We start from the raw sequence: 17,804 nt of genomic DNA on the forward strand, positions 1-17,804 counted from the left end.
ACTACACAATTTTTTTTTTTTAACACAAACCCCCACAAACTTCTGTCAAATATAATTATGCTTATATTTCACACTCACAGAGCTTTTCTGCAGTTCCTCACAGCAGGGACCAGTCTCAATTTACCCTCTTTAGATTTGATGTTGTACCTATTAGGGTCTAACTCATCCATCACCTCCTCTGACATCAGGATCATGTTTGCCAATGTTGAGCATTGTGCAAGAGAAAGATTTTTTCCTTTTGTTTTAGAGTTTAAAAATGCCTGCATTTCTTTAACAAGAGAATGATCCTTCATCTCAATCAAGCAGTGTGACAGATTCATCCATCTTTCAGGACTGACATTGTTTTTTTGACCTCGTTTGAGGTTTTGGATTATTTTCTTGATGCTCTCTGGGTTGTTCTCTGTGTGAATCAGCAGATCCTGTAAGAGTCTCTGGTTGGACTCCAGTGAGATGCCATGAAGGAATCGAAGGAAAAGATCCAGGTGTCCATTTTTACTCTTCAAGGCTTTATTCATTGCTTCCTTCAGAAACACATCCAGAGGAACATGTTCACACCGAGTTCTTGACATTCCTGTGAGGAACATTTTCAGAACTTCACTGTTCGTGTGTAAATAGCAGAAAAACACATACAGTGCTGCAAAAAACTCCTGAAAGCTCAGATGAACAAAGCTGTAAACCTTCCTGTGATAAATCACAGATTCCTCTCTAAAGATCTCAGTGCAAATCCCAGAATACACTGAGGCGTCTGTGACGTCTATGCCGCTCTCAATCAGGTCCTCCTCATAGAACATCACATTGCCCTTCATCAACTGATTGAAAGCCAGTTCAGCAAGTTTCACAATCACTTCTCTGTTGGACTGCAGGAGTTTCTCTGGATCTCTCTCTTCATACTTCTGGTTCCTCATATGAGTTTGAATGAGGAGGAAGTGGATGTACATTTCAGTCAGAGTTTGAGGGATTTCTGCACTGAGATCTTGTTTCAGGATGTTTTGAAGCACAGTGGCTGAGATCCAGCAGAAGACGGGTATGTGGCACATGATGTGGAGGCTTCTTGCTTTTCTGATGTGTGAGATGATTCTGCTGGCTTGATGCTCATCACTGATTCTCTTGCTGAAATATTCCTCCTTCTGAGGGTCATTGAATCCCTGAATTTCTGTCACACGGTTGATGTAGTTTGAGGGGATCTGATTGGCTGCTGCTGGTCTGGTGGTGATCCAGATGAGAGCAGAGGGAAGCAGATCTCCTTTCATGAGGTTTGACATCAACACACCCACTGATGAAGACTCAGTCACATCAGAAACTTTCTCACTGTCTGAAAACTTCAGTGTCAATCTGCTTTCATCCAGACCATCAAAGATCAACACAACTGTACATTCATCATACATCTCTGAGTCCAGATCTCGAAGTTCAGGATGAAAGTCCAGCAGAAGTCTGTGAAGACTGTACTGATGATCTCGAATCAAGTTCAGCTCTCTAAATGGAAGCACAAACATGAAATCTACATCCTGATTGGCTTTTCCCTCGGCCCAGTCCAGAATGAACTTCTGCACAGAGACGGTTTTTCCAATTCCAGCGATGCCTTTAGTAAGAACAGTCTTGATTTTGTCTTTCTTCTCTCTTCTCTTCTCCTCATATCCTGGTTCAGGTGAAGGATCAAAGATGTCATTGCAGTGGATTGGAGTGTCTTGGAGTGTCTTGTAACTTTTCTCCATCTGTAGCACCTCATGTTCTTCATTCACTCCTTCACTCTCTCCCTCTATGATGTACAGCTGTGTGTAAATCCTGTTCAGGAGGGTCTGATTCTCTTGTAGTTTGATTCCCTCAAAAACCCTCTCATATCTGTTCTTCATGCTGGTTTTGTGCTGGTCTTTGACTCTCTGAAGATCATCATGCACTGGTTGGTGAGAATCGAGCTGCAGGGCTGCTTCTGTGTCATGATGACTGATGTGTTTCTGACAGGAGGAGGATGAGCTGGTCTGACAGGACACATCTCTGATCTGGTCAGCTCTCACACCACTGAAAAAAAAACATGATGAACAGAAAGACAAAAACAAAAGAGAATTTTTTTAAATGTCTCTAATATTAAATTATCCTATTTGAAATCATACCACAAACACATTTAGAAAGAAGTGTTTGATTAATAGACTATAATATGATTACTGTCCATATAACACTGATGAAGAAAACCCATGTGACAAAAATACAGTGTCATATAGACATATAAAAGAGAAATGACAGAGAAGCATAAACAATATTTAACAAAGGCCCTACCAACTCTTTCTTTAGATCACAATTTCAGTTTCTGTTGTATTTGTTGTTAAAAAAGAGAACATGATTTCAGTTTATGATTTTCTTTTTCTGTTTAAAGAATTTTATTGCAGAAATAAAATAAAAATGTAATAATGTCCCTCTTGTTGTTTGTGTACACTGTGTTGTTGTGTTGAATGTCTCACTCTACATGAATACACTCACAGACGGTCGCTGGGCGCTGCTTCATCACTGAGATCAGGGGGCTGTAGAGGAGATGCTGCTCTCTTTCTCTTCCTGCTGAAGAAACTGGGAGAAAGAGAGAATATTTCAGACTCTTTCTTTGCAGATTATCTGTCTACTCCAATAAAATAACACCAATACTGGTTTATAGAGCAGTACTTGTATTACATGTAAAGAAAACAGAGGTTTTGTCAACAGTAAGACACACTTCAAACAAATACACATGAAATGTAAGAAAGCTAAACTGAGCCGGTATGCATGTTCAATACAAACCGAATGAAAGAGTTACAGCAGGCAGAAAAAATTCCCAGTTGCTCAAGTTATCCTAATTGTTTTTAATGCAATACTGTTAATGAAACCTCTGTTTTATCTTTAAAATATTATATATTATGTATAAACTAATCAATGTTAATTTAATGAAGCTGACACAGATCACTGTTTTCCTTGATTTTTTTTTCTGAACAATGTGACAAAACATTTTAAGTTTAAACTGACCAATCAGTAGACAAGAGTAAGGACGTTGCGATTACCTGATTTCACAATTAACCACGATTAAAAGAGTCACAGTTATTAAACCATAATAATTTGGACGATACCGTTAAAAACCTGAAAAAAAGTTGAAAAAGAGTCTTTCGAACTGAGATTAAGGGCCCTTTCACACCTACCTTGTTTGGTCCGGACTTTCGGACTTTTCAGTTTGGTCCGAATCAAAATTACAGGTGTGAAACCTCCCCCGGACCACGGTCCGGACCAAACAGACGAAATTTGGTCCGACGAAAAGAGGTGGTCTCGGTCCGGATCAAACTGTTCAAAGGTTTGGTTCGTTTCTAGTGTGAAAGCATTTTCTGTATGGTTCGGACTTTCGGACTATTTACAGGAAGTCCCGGTGGTTCCCGCGTAGCCTAAACCACTGAAGAAGAATATTTATGTGCAGATCTGTCAGTCCTGCCCACAGCGTTTCTTCCAGCTGATTCGCGTGCGTGTTTGCGTGCGTGCGTGCGTGCGCGCACACACACAAACACACATTTGTCCAGCGTCCTGCCGGCGATGATAAAATGTTCGCACAACGAGGACGTTCATTTGGCGAATGTGAACTAGCGTCGAGTATAGCTGTTGCTGCAGGGAGTAATGCCGTAATAATAACAGTATAGTGGCAACGATATGCGTCTGTTCATTCATTCTTGTCAAAGTTACCCGCCGAATTGACAACACGCTGACGTCAGACGCACGTCCGTTTACAAACCAATCAATGTCAATATGCAGCCCACACAGATGATGACGACAGGACGCAAGTACGTCATGAAAAGTTCTTTAGTGCGCTCGCATAATTGCAATGTGAAACCAAACCAAAACTAACCAAATGTATACAAAGTATCAAATGATACATATCATATATCAATCATATGTTGTGAATACGCAGGCCGCAAGAAGTAATTAGGTGTTTTTTATTTATTTTTTATATCACTTTTACTCAGGACATGCTAGCTGGCAACAAAGGATTCCATTCATTATGCTAAGCTAAGCTAGCGCCGACCCTGTCAAACTAAAACAATGCATGCACTGAGACAAAAATGCATTTGCCCACCTATCTAAATGTAGGAAAGAAGGTGAATAAGCCCTATTTCAAAAAACGGTGGAGTGTTCCTTTAAGTGTCGTGCTGTCCAACAATTTAGTTACGATTTCTCCCATTTACGGGCTTTTGATGTGCTAATTGTAAGGGCGGGCACAGCGACTGTACAAGCAAATATAAACTGGAGAGATTTAGGAGAAAGCCAGGACAAGCGGTCAGTCAGTGAACACGGTGAGAGTGCATAAGTGGTTTTTGCTTAATACCCAGTTCTGTTAGTGCTTAGATTATTATTCGCTACTAGGAAGGACTATTTTCGATTATCTGCTTATTTTTATTTTTTACTATTATAGTAATCTGTATTTTATTAGACACATTGCTATTTTGAATAACAGCCACGTTTGCTAAGTGTTGCTATTTTTCACTGCAATGTTACTGTCGTGCTGTCCAACACTTTAATTTCGATTTCTCCCATTTACGGGCTATTTGCTTTTGCTGAGCTAACTGGGGCACAGCTGTTCTCACTCAAGCGTTGGAAAGCAGTATATTATATGTATGTAGTGTGTGCGCTGCCGCAGAAGCGTTCATCTCTTGTGTTCAGCCTCCTCGTGTAAAGACTGACTCGGGTAAAGACCTGCGACTCTACCTGCGCGACTCCACAGAGCAAGGACACCTGTACCTGCACTTAATTATCTTCTTTTCCCCTTTCCCTTTCCCACTTCCTTTTTCTCTTACTCAACATGTGCTTTCAGTACATTCCTGTTGTGTCTAAACAACGCTCTTTCTTCACAGACAGAAGGCAGCGCAATACTGCTAATCTGCGTCCTATTTGCTCCTCCTCTCACACACCTCTCTCTCTTTCTCTGTGGGTCTCTGGAATTGTCAGACAGAAGTCAATAAAGCTGACTTCATTCCAGCCTTTGCAACTCAATCTACTCTCAATATTTTGAGCTTGACTGAGATCTGGATTCGTCCAGAAGACTCAGCAACCCCTGCTGCTCTCAACAACTTCTCTTTCTCTCACTCCCCTCACCAGTCTGGGAGGGGTGGGGGTACAGGGCTTATCATTTCTAACAATTGGAAATATTTAACTCACCCCTCCCTATGCACTAACAATTCATTTGAATATCATGCTATTACACTTACAACTCCCATTAAGATTGATACTGTAGTATTTACTACCCCCTAGGCTAACTGGGAACCTTTGTAGAGGAGCTGGATGTGCTGCTGTACTCTTTCCCTGAGGATGACACCCCACTTGTAGTCTTTGGCAGTTTCAACATTCATGTAGAGAAGACTTATAAAACAGACTTCATCTCTCCTAGCCTCATTCGATCTCAAACGGTCATCACCTCAGGTACTTACAAATCAGGCAACCAACTTGATCTTATTTACACACGCAACTGCATCCCAGACAACATTTTGGTGAAACCTCTGCACATTTCCGATCATTTCTTCATTACTTTTAATCTTTAACTAAATGCCTAATCCTGGCTTAATCTAAGTCCTGTCTGTGAAATATGAAGGTATTTTTGGTGCAAATCAACTGAACGCCTCTGACAGTGAAATTTATAGTTGTAGAGAATAGCCACACATGTGTATCATTTGAAGTCAATCATTTAAATTTGAAGTCACAGAGAGAAATGTTTTAAGAGTTGCAAATTTGTAGACTTTTTTTCCTCTTCCACAACACAACACAACAGTTAGCATAAACCTTCTCAAATTCTTCATTGCAAATGGACAAATCCTATTCTACAAATCACAAATTAAGAAACTCGTACGCTCACATTTTTGCTACAGTTGCTGCAGTGAATATGGTGCAAAACGCATTTACACACCCGCATCAAAAAATGTGAAGTCACGGAGAAGTTTTGCTCATCCGCAAATCAGTATGTGAATTCATCCGATGAGAGTTGCACACATGTAGAATATTTTCTCACAAATGTCTTGTATATTTTTCTAGCACAAACACAAGTACATAACTACAACTGCTTGAATCTGCTGCGACAAATCTCAAACACTGTTTTTCGCTTACAGTGACACGTTTTGCACACTCTCCATTTTGCACCATTGGTAAATGTGAAATGTGGTGCAAAAGTGAGTAGTGCATCTGTTTTAGTCCTAATTTATAAGTCGCTTTGGACAAAAGCGTCTGCTAAATGACTAAATGTAAATGTAGAGGCAGTTGGCAGAGCCTACATGAATATTCATGAGTTTCCCGGGTATGCGCGCGGATCTGATCATTTTAGTTCACGCTCCTCGTTTCTCAGCAGGTTTAATGGATTATTTCAAAAAAGGTAAATATAGTTTCAGCGCGAACTTAAACTACAATTGTGTATCGTTTCGTAGAGTTTATAATGTTTTTTATTAATTTGCACGTTTTGTGCATTCATCAATGACTGAATGACTGCAGGCATTTAATATCAGTTTGGACCAATGCAGCGCGAGACAATCTTGATCAAGCGACACTGTTACACAGCGCTCTTTACTCATAAAACGAGGCATTGGAAAGTTTGTAAGTACATCGGGACTTTATTTAAATAACACTTGCCTGATGGCTTATACTACTGCTAACCCTGTCGTCGAGGTCACTTCCGTGATTTGGGAAAAGCCCGTAAAAGTCCTGGCAGAAAGCGATGCAAAAGGATGTAGTGTACTCCTGATGTACTTACAAACATTCCAATGCCTCGTTTTATGAGTACAGAACCTATTTGTACTACTGTAGAAGTTTGGTACCATTCTGGGCATTATTAGTGGGGTAATTTACGAGAAACAACCTTGGATACATTAGCGCCTGCACATTCGGCTGATATCTCTAAATAAGCTCTAACTTTACTAATGTTCGACCAAGGGAAAAAAGGCTTCTGGGGGGGGGGGGGGGGGTGTTTGGCTCGAGGTCATGGTGCAAAGGACCCTAGGTTAATTTTACACCAAACCATCCCTTAAATTCATAATACTTTTCCCCATAGCGAGCATGTACACTCCTCTAAACTGCTGCTGCCTTTGTCCTGACAATATTACGTTATTAACAATTCTTTATAAAATGTATTTCCTTTGTTGATCCTCCTGATCTGCTCGTTCGTCTTTCTTCATGTTTCTTTAACAAATATCAGTGTCTCATTCTCGAGCACGCTGCATGTGAGTTAACCACGCCCACTTATTGACATGTTGCAGTATACATGGAATTAAAAAAAGTCTGTTACAGTTTATATTTTAAACCGTGGTTACGATATATACCATCATACCACCCAGCCCTATTTCGCAGTTTATTTAAAGGCCATTTTGTGCTTTCAATCATCATTAACCCCCAAAAGTGAGGACTTGGACTTACGTAATTCATATGGGTCATACTTTTCAGGTCGGAAAATACAGGAAAAAAAATAAACATCACATCCCTGGTTTGTAATAAATTCTATGTTAAATCAAATAAAATTTTCCTTCTAAAGATATTTTTTGTAATGTCTATTTGATGCCTTTCTTATTTAACAAAGACTTCAAATTAAATTATCTTTTGGAGGTAGTTTCTCAGTCAAATTATGTAATTAATTGGATTCAACATTTGAATCGCTTGACAGCCCTATTATTAACATGTTAATATCATGAATCATCATGTTAAAAAAACTTCACATCCCACTTTATGATACTCACACAGTGCCAGAGTTCACAGCAGGTCCATCACTGAGATGAGGGGGCAGAACCATGGAGTTGTTACTCTTCATGGACACATGGCTGTATCCTGAAGATGGTCCATCACTGAGATAAGGGGGCAGAACCATGGAGTTGTTACTCTTCATGGACACATGGCTGTATCCTGAAGATGGTCCATCACTGAGATAAGGGGGCAGAACCATGGAGTTGTTAATCTTCATGGACACATGGCTGTATCCTGAAGATGGTCCATCACTGAGATAAGGGGGCAGAACCATGGAGTTGTTACTCTTCATGGACACATGGCTGTATCCTGAAGATGGTCCATCACTGAGATAAGGGGGCAGAACCATGGAGTTGTTACTCTTCATGGACACATGGCTGTATCCTGAAGATGGTCCATCACTGAGATAAGGGGGCAGAACCATGGAGTTGTTAATCTTCATGGACACATGGCTGTATCCTGAAGATGGTCCATCACTGAGATAAGGGGGCAGAACCATGGAGTTGTTACTCTTCATGGACACATGGCTGTATCCTGAAGATGGTCCATCACTGAGATAAGGGGGCAGAACCATGGAGTTGTTACTCTTCATGGACACATGGCTGTATCCTGAAGATGGTCCATCACTGAGATAAGGGGGCAGAACCATGGAGTTGTTACTCTTCATGGACACATGGCTGTATCCTGAAGATGGTCCATCACTGAGATAAGGGGGCAGAACCATGGAGTTGTTACTCTTCATGGACACATGGCTGTATCCTGAAGATGGTCCATCACTGAGATAAGGGGGCAAAACCATGGAGTTGTTACCCTTCATGGACACATGGCTGTATCCTGAAGATGTTCCATCACTGAGATAAGGGGGCTGATGCATGGAGTTGTTACTTTTCATGGACACATGGCTATATCCTGAAGATGGTCCATCACTGAGAAAAGGGGGCAGAACCATGGAGTTGTTACTCTTCATGGACACATGGCTGTATCCTGAAGATGTTCCATCACTGAGATAAGGGGGCTGATGCATGGAGTTGTTACTCTTCATGGACACACAGCTGAATCCTGGAGATGGTCCATCACTGAACATAGGGGGCTGATGCATGGAGTTGTTACTCTTCATGGACACACAGCTGAATCCTGAAGATGGTCCATCACTGAACATAGGGGGCTGATGCATGGAGTTGTTACTCTTCATGGACACATAGCTTAATCCCGGAGAAGCTGCTCTCTGAGTGTGAACAGAAGCCTCCTCCTCTCTCTCCTCACACACACTCATTTTACAGGCAGACTTCTACTTCTCTTCTTCCAAGATAAGAGACTTCATTTCAGGCCTGTATGTGGAAATACAGAACATACACTGAATTTTGACACAATTAAGTTTCAGTACTAGCTGGTGACCAGAACTGAGGGTGCACAGTGACCAAAGTGACCAATAAGTTGTGGTCACAGGGATTTTAGGCCAGGGATTTTAGGCCAGTTAACCCTCTGGGGACCACAAACGCGCCCGCGCGTTTTGCTCGTTTTTTTTTTTAGCAATCAAAATAAACACTAAATGCTCTGTTAATTTTGATCTTTCATTTTCGTGTAATACATCAATCGATCCTGTTCAGTTTCTATTTTTTTTCTGTATACTCACAATAAAAATAAAGTGTTTTGCTTTTTGACAAATAAAGAAAAAATAAACATGATGCGATTTCTGCCTTCTCTCTGTCAGTAAACTCCCATTTGAAACGCGTTCGAAAATGATCTATAACTCCGCGAAAATTCAGTCAAACAGGCAAACAGACCCACGGGCATAAAGCTTGAGATCGCATCTTTTAAATGAAGTCATTTATATAAAAAACAAATATTCTCAGCTTCTGTAATCTGTATAAAAAGAGAGCGACTCCTGTCGAGCTCATTAGGAGCTCATTCACAGTAATGTGACCACTCCCCGGAGAGCGCATGCTATTCAAACGCAAATTCTGAGAACTATTTCAGAGCTGTGAAATGCCCACATCAGCTGTAAACAAAGCGCGTTGCGACTCCTCGCGAGTGAGACATTATAGCCTACCTTATGGAGAAAATATTCCTCAGAACAGTGCTGATGAGGAGCAATATCTCCTGAAATGAGGAGCAGATTCCGCTGAGGAGTGAGGTAGGCTGTTTTCTTTTCTCACGTGTGGAATAACGTTATGGAATAACGTTAGTGTAGGCCTATGTAAACCGCAAAAAGATGAATCGCATTTCTATAATATGACTCGCCTTTCTGTGAGATGAATGAAGGGGACATATTTGTAAAGACTGTTTAGCCTAAATATGAATCGCGCGTCTGTGTGTGAAAGAATAAACTGCTTTGCTATAGCCTACTGAGATGAGTAAAAATCGACTAGTATATGTTGAAATAAAATGTATTTGTATAAGCAACGTATTAAACTGCAAAAAAAATACTATTTTTGTCAAAAATAAATTCATAGACTAAGATGTTAGATGTTCCAATGTTGGCTATATTCAAACTAATGAATACATATGATAAAATGTAGGCCTATAATCTTTTTTTTTTTTTTTTTTTACAAAGAAAGAGTACACTTGAAATATGGTTGAAATTGTAATTATTGTTGTAATTGTAACATTTTGAATAAAATAGCAAAACATATTTACAAGAGAGATGTAAGCGAAATCTTAAATGGTCAATATAAGTCTTCTTCTAAATACATCTTTTGTCCTTGCATTGTGGCTCAGTCAGTTTCACACCTGAGTGAATGGCTCATTATACAGAGTGGGTGGGACATTCATAATCTAAGGTGTAAACTACTCCTCCCCCTCGCATATTGGCTTTCCAAGCAAAACCTGTTTTACACCATTTAAATCAATGTATTTTTTTTTGTGAACGATAAAGCAAGACTATTTTTACATCATTTTGAAGCTAGAACTCAAAGGGACAACATCAATTAGTCAAAATTCTTGTGGACACATATTTAATATGTGTTTTGTGGTCTTAATTCAGCAACTTTCATTTTAATTTTTTTCAATAACCACGCATAAACATTATTCTCTTAAAAATACAAACATCTACATACACGTTGCTCGCATATTATGGTAGCCCTGTTTGTGCTATATAGAGTGAATTTACACCTTTGCCATTAACATGTTTATAAATAACTGAAAAAAGCACAAATGTCAAGGCATGTCAGAACATCTCAAGGACCCCAAAAACAGCTTGGTCCCCAGAGGGTTAAGGGCCGTTTTTAAGATGACTCAAAACTCAGATACAGCAACACCCACTGTTGGCGTAGGAATACTTGGATAATGAGCTCACAGGTGTGTGTTTATATAATATTTTACAATGGCTTTGAACACAGCTCAGCCAATAATTACCTAGGACCTTACCTGCTGATTTCTTAGTGCATTCCTTTAGGATATTTGACTAGTGTCGTGAATGATCTCATTTGTGCTTTACCTAGTTTGTGGGTTTATGTTTAACACAGATCTGTCATAAATCTTGTGTTGCTCTTTCAAAAAAAATGTAATTATTATGAAGTTGAATGATTATTCAAATACATTTTTTGCAGACGTTGCTCTTGCTTGTTTCTGTATTGATATATATGCATTGATTTATGTAGTTTATTTTTCATTTTAGTTAACAGAACAACCAGCTACAAACATCGAATAGTTCCCTTTCAAGGAAACTCACACTGCATTGATTGGTGCTGTGGGAACACTCTGCGTGATTGCGTCGTGAAGCATGTGTGAAATCAGTTCAATGGTGTGACGGGACATCAGAGGCGGGTGACGTCACAACCAGGAAACTATAAAGCATGTCCAAACAGTGCAGCGCTAGCTTCTATGTCTTCAGTAAGCGCTATATGTGAAAATGTGTGTCTTATTTGGTGTTGTCTGTCTCTCATAAGCATATATTAGCATTGTGAACAGATTCTAGTATGGACACTCTGCTTTCGCCTGGTGCTCTCTGAGGAGGGTGCTCAGGCTCACGTTCCTCATTGCTGCCAAGGCACAGTGGCGATTCAGGTCATGGGAATCGCAAATGGATTTATCAGAGGGGTTAGAGATAGGCCATGCCTTATCTCTGCCCTCACCTGCTAGATCCAGTGCCTTTTCTCAAGGTTTGGAAGCATGCACTGCGGTTTCTTCCACCCGAGTGAGACAAATGTGGTCTTAAAAGACTGGTTCGGAAATTTAAAAAGGGTTACACAATACAGTTCGGGTCTCACCCGATTCGAGAACACCGATTTATAGGGGTTCCTGCCCACAGTGGTGGGCCCCGAGCAGGCTCTGATCATGAAACATGAGCTAAAAACTTTGTTGGAGAAGGAGGCCATAGAACGTGTACCCATCTGCATTCTCAACTACACTGACGATTGATTGATTCTAGCTCAGTCGCATCAGCTGGCAGTTCAGCAATGAGATGTCGTTCTCATCAGGATGAAAATGATGGAGTTAAAGGGATAGTTAACTTTGAAATTATAAATACTGTTCGTTTTCTCACACAAACCGCTCGTTTCGTGTCTTAGGCCATCAATGTGTACTTACAATGGGGAATTGTTTAATTTGGACGATGGGGAATTGTTTTAATTTGGACTCTGTGCATGCTCTTTGAGACCGTGACCATAGACCTGCATTATATGACTGACAGACAAGAACGGTTTGACCTAAAAATATCAAAATTTAAACTACTGCGGAAACAAAGACACCTACATCTTGGATGCCCTTGAGGTAAGCTAAAACATACCAAAATTTAATTTCAAAGTGAACTATCCCTTTAAGATTACACGCCAAGAAGAGTGTGCTTTCTCAAGCTCAGAGGACCACTTTTTAGGTGTGGTATGGGATTCGGTTTCGATGCAAGCATGTCTATCTCCAGTGGTCATCTAAATAAATCACCAGGGGGGTTCACGCCCACTTTGCAAACTGGCGCATCAAATCCTTCTGTGGTCCCAGGGTAAGCTGCTTTCATTCAGGGCAGCTAACATCCCTGGGTGCCAAAACCAGGGAAAAGACATCCTGTCGAGACAGGGGCTAAGGCCTGAGGAATGGAGGGTCCACCCCAAGATGATGGAGCAGATATGGAGGGTGTTCGGCCAGGCAGAAGTGGATCTGTTTGCATATCGAGAGACGTCTCACAGTCCACTCTGGTACTCCCTCATGCATCCAGCTCCTCTGGGACTGGATGCTATGGTACAGATGTGGCTGAGGCTACGTCTGTACACATTTCCCCCGATCACTCTGCTCCCGGGAGTTCTGGAGAGGGTTTGCCGGGATCCATTTTCTCATAATAGCCCCGCTGTGGCAATGTGTGCATGTGAGCGCTGATTAGGCTATGTATTTTAAATTGTCAACTAAAGGCTAAACGCATTATTATGATTTATGGCTTATTAATATAAGCGCGCGATTAGATGACTAATGGCTTAAATGAACGACTACTTGTCGACTAGAAAAATCTTTAGTCGAGGACAGCCCTACTGTAAAGTGACTATTGTAATGGGGTAATCAAAATAGCCTAATATAGGCTAATTAGTTTGTGCTTTTGTTTTTATTTATTTTCATTTTTTGTTTAGTGAATTTAAATTCTGTTTCAAAAAGCATACTTTTTTTATTTTTAGATTGTATTGTTACAATTTAGAATTAGGGATGCACCGATCCGATACTCAGTATCGGTATCGGCTCCGATACTGCCATTTTTTCCGGATCGGGTATCGGTCAGACAAGGCCGATCCAAATCCGATATTTTGCTTATACTATTCTGTGTTATTGTTAAGCCCCACAAAAGGCACACAAACATTATAAAGCACCATAAGTTTTTGTGCACAATATTATACGTGTTCTGAAGCCATTATATAGTATAATGTGAGATATAAATTAATATTTAAGTCGTTAAATTCAAGATCATGTAAACGTTTCCGTCAGCTGCGGCTGTCATTCTTCATTCAGCATTCAAACAGTGCGTCGCGTTCGGTTACGACAGTTAACACGATGAAACTCTCTCCAAGATGATTCAATGTTACTATTATTATACTTGATCTGCAGATAAAGGTCTATGGTTTCGCATAAAACAACTTTATCTTGCTGGACTTTATTGCTGTACCTTAATCATGTTACTTTCTACCGGGTGTCTCAGTTAGATCACAACACTGGAGTAAAGTCAGAGCAGTGTTTGTTCTTCACGCGCACAGTAACTGAAATTTAAAACTGTTAAAAGAAAATGCTGAATAGACTATTTCATAGATAGATTATTACATAGATAGCATCATTCTGCGCTCGGGATGCGCATAAGCGCTCTGTGCCGCACTGTATTGGAGCCTTTCATATCATAATACAGTGACGCAATAGAAAGATTATTAATAGCCGTTCTTGTTCTGTCCTATCTATCATATGTTGCTACCTCATTAAACAGCTGTGCTATACGTTTAAAAAATGTCTCAATTTTATAGTAGGCTATATATAACAATTTATATTTTTTATTTTTATCTTGTTTTTCATGAATGTATTTTACAACAATACAAAGAGCAATGTGTAAAGTTTTACCAGATTTAGTGTTACACTTATTGTCTCTAATTTGTTCCCCACTAAACATTTTTTTTCACAAAATGTTCAGATTTTATACAATTATTGTGCACTCGTGATTTTTCTAGACTAAATTTTACTGCTGAATTATCCACTAACCTAGTTTATAAAAGCATTTATGTCAGATTATGATCATATATTTTTTGTTGTTGTTGTTTTTCTTTTTTTCAGTTCTTATTATCAGTTCAACATAGAGTTATAGAAATTCTACTTGATTAAAAAAAAACGCGCTGGTATCGGTACGGATCGGTATCGGCCGATACTCAGAATTTTTGGTATCGGATCGGATTGATTCTGAAAAAATGGTATCGTTGCATCCCTAGTTAGAATGTAATGTGATTTGACCCTTTTTTGCACATAATATGTAGAATAGACTACATATTAGTTACACTATATTTGTTTCCATTGCCTTCGATATGAACATTAGTTTTTAATAAATAAAGAAGTTTTTTTTAATCCAAATTGATGCAGTAAATACCAAGATATACCGTTGTAATACTTGAGAAATTAGATAAATGCCAGGCAGTCTACTTGAGGCCCTGAGAGGACAAAGGACCTCTCTGGAAATTAACATTTGAACTCACCCTTGTGCACTATCGAGACGAAAGTCTCACCTCCGAGTCATCCTAATCTACATCTCTTTCCCTCATCCCTCACCCCCCTCTCTCTCATACTCAGATCACCTGAATTCACCCAAGAAAATATATAGTTTAGTGTGAATGATTATCACAGAGTATTATACATGTCAAGGTCAAGGTCATGGTATCTTTATTTCATACCCGCAGGTAAATTTGTTTTGCAGATAAAAAGAAGAATGTTTGGTATCATTTGAAATGTCTCAGGGCGACTGGTACAAATGTCTCATTTCCAAATAAGTAAAACAAAAGGTAATAAGGTTTTTAAGAGTTTATAGAGAACTGGCACACAAAGGAAGGTGGTCTCCTGGCAAATGGTCTCATACCCCCAAAAGGTGTCAACTCTGAGTGCAAATTTCCATTGTTAGCACATGTTTCCATGTGAAAGAGGTCTGTCTATATAATGGAATGCAGCAAAGGGCTCTCGGCCTTCTGTTACTCGGATGAGCCCATGATGTTGAAGGACCTCAAAGAATTCAGCATCATGTATTTTAATGTTGGGTTTGCCTCTCTTCTCTTTATTCCAGAGCATTTGATGTTTTGTATCGATTATCTTTGAATTGATTATGAAATTGGCATGATACATTTACCTGACATAATAAATCGTTATATTTGATTATTCTAACCGTCTTTGACATTATTTTCATTAAAGAGTTAAAAAGAATAGTCAAACATTCACTCACATTTAATGATGCACAGATATCATTACAAGCTTTTCATTTATGAAGTCAGATGAAATAATGAGAGAATACATATTCAAATGTATTGTATTTAATCAAAAAATACTTTGCCACGAGAAAAGACAGTAACATGTAAAGACCTTCTGCGCTGGTCGGATGCCGGACTTTGGGCCGATCGAGTGCGCGCTTACACCATCTATTGCCATTCAGCAAAAAAATAATAATAATGTCCATATCATCCCACCCTATTTACAGTATATCTGCAGATTTTGACACAGTTAAGGTCCAGTTCAAGGATGCTGCATTAGGTCTCTTTCTGTAATGGGTGATTTACATCGGACAAGAGACTTTTGGGTCAGTGTTGGAATGTGTTCCCATGTGTTGTGTGAGACAAACAGCCAAAATTAGGGGTGTAAATCAGGACATGTCATCATGATACAATCTGACGTCGACAAGATAGTTGCTGATAACTCAAAACATGCCACGATACAATTATTATTTTCTCAGATTCAGGGGCCAATATAGCCTCGTGGGCTAGTGCGCCGGTATGTAGCGCAGTTGTGCTTCGGGAGATCTGAGTTAAGAGTTATTAGAATTGCTAATCCTTTATTAAATTTTTTTGTGGGACATCCCAAAAAGAAACATACATTTTAGTTTTTAAAGAAATAGGGAAAAATAAGATGTTGCAAATGACATCATACATCCTCATACATTGTCTGATGAAAGCTCATTGACAACAGAACAAACATAATGAGGAATATAATAAGTAAGATTTCTGTCATGATGTGATTTATTAAACGTTTATCTGCTAAAATGACTGAATCTCTATCTCTGCATCATGTCTTTCTCATTTTATTATTAATGTTAGATTTTTTTTCCGTGGTCAGCTCAATTGATATGAACAGATATTAATCATATTAATCATATTAATTTCATTTTCAGGGATGACATTGAGTAGGTGTTAAGGTTTCATTTCTATCCGTCATGTCTATGTGTAATATGTTGTTGTCATCCATCCATTAAAGAATAATCCAGATATAACTTCTTGGTATTATTTATTTGTTCGTTCACATCTCAACGCACTGGTATAACATCAGTGCCCGAGGGAGCAGCAACACGTACTAAGTACTGAGTACTGAGTACTAAGTTTAACATTCACAACTTAAGTCAAAATAAAAGTCCTGTTTGTTCACACATGCGCACAATGAACTCTTGCACATTTTTGCCATACAACAGTCAGTAGTATAATCTAAAAAATAAATAAATAAAATAATAGTAAGCTACATAACAAAACATAAATTATATCATTAATGAGAACATATAACTCAACAGTAGGCCTACAGGAAATCCATGATTAAATGGGCTTAAGAATCAACCATTCTTGTAATACATTTTACTGTGATTTTTTGGTTATGTAAAGTTTGTGTTTTTGTTACAGTTATGAGTTGTTTTTATAATAAAATATTTAGAATAATATTTATTTTGAATAAAATATATAATTTATAATTATTTGTTTATTTATAATTAAATAAAGTATATTTTACATTAAATGCCCATACGGTACATACTGTTTGTAACAATAAACATTAAGGTAATAATATTAGCCTATCTATAAACAGTCCTTCATTGGCAAACACTAAATAAGCTTACAAAAAAGTTTTGGCACAGAGATGCTGAGCTCATGTGCTCAAAATCTTGACTCGCCATTTATCTTCAATTAAATAACATAATTTGTCCCAAATCGTTATTAATTTAAACCAACGTCACTATAAGCCGGATGATGTACATTTCCAGTAGACTTATAACGTTAGGCCTAATTAAAATAAACTTAAAAGTAAACTTAAGTTTATTTGCTTTCGCTTTTTCGCTAAAACTCTTTTACCCCTCTTTGTTCATTTTTGAAGTGAACTTTTTGCCTGTATTATTATATTTACCTACTGTTTTGGACTGAACACACGAGTAGAGTCGCAGTCGGTGTGCTGGAGCTGTGAGTGAGTTTGTCCTAAACTCCCGGGATCCGCCATTATAGTTTCTACCGTGATAGTCAGGAGAGAACTTTTTAAATAGTTTAGACGTAAAAGGTCCTCATTGATATTATAACTGTGAAACTTTTAATGAACTTACCGTCACACGTGAAGACATTGTTAGATTTTGATTTGCCCAAAATGGTGTTTAGTCATCCGGAACGCTTTCGGTTTCACTGTTGACAGGAGAGTTCCGC

General features: G+C 38.8%; 1 protein-coding gene across 2 annotated transcripts in view; it reads right to left on the reverse strand.

The window, feature by feature from the left end:
- The window catches only part of LOC311085955 (uncharacterized protein), a 45,759-nt gene extending 27,955 nt beyond the window's left edge, over positions 1-17,804 (reverse strand). For both annotated transcript variants that reach the window (XM_084118575.1, XM_084118574.1), the window contains exons 1-4: positions 17,708-17,804; positions 7,707-9,038; positions 2,473-2,556; positions 79-2,016 (exon numbers count right to left, since the gene is read on the reverse strand). In XM_084118575.1, the coding sequence (XP_083974701.1) occupies positions 79-2,016; positions 2,473-2,556; positions 7,707-8,983 (3,299 nt within the window). In that variant the 5' untranslated portion in view covers positions 8,984-9,038; positions 17,708-17,804. The remainder of the gene's footprint in view (positions 1-78; positions 2,017-2,472; positions 2,557-7,706; positions 9,039-17,707) is intronic.

Source organism: Abramis brama (genome assembly GCF_963993115.1).
Source record: "Abramis brama genome assembly, chromosome: 1".
Classification (NCBI taxonomy): Eukaryota; Metazoa; Chordata; class Actinopteri; order Cypriniformes; family Leuciscidae; genus Abramis; species Abramis brama.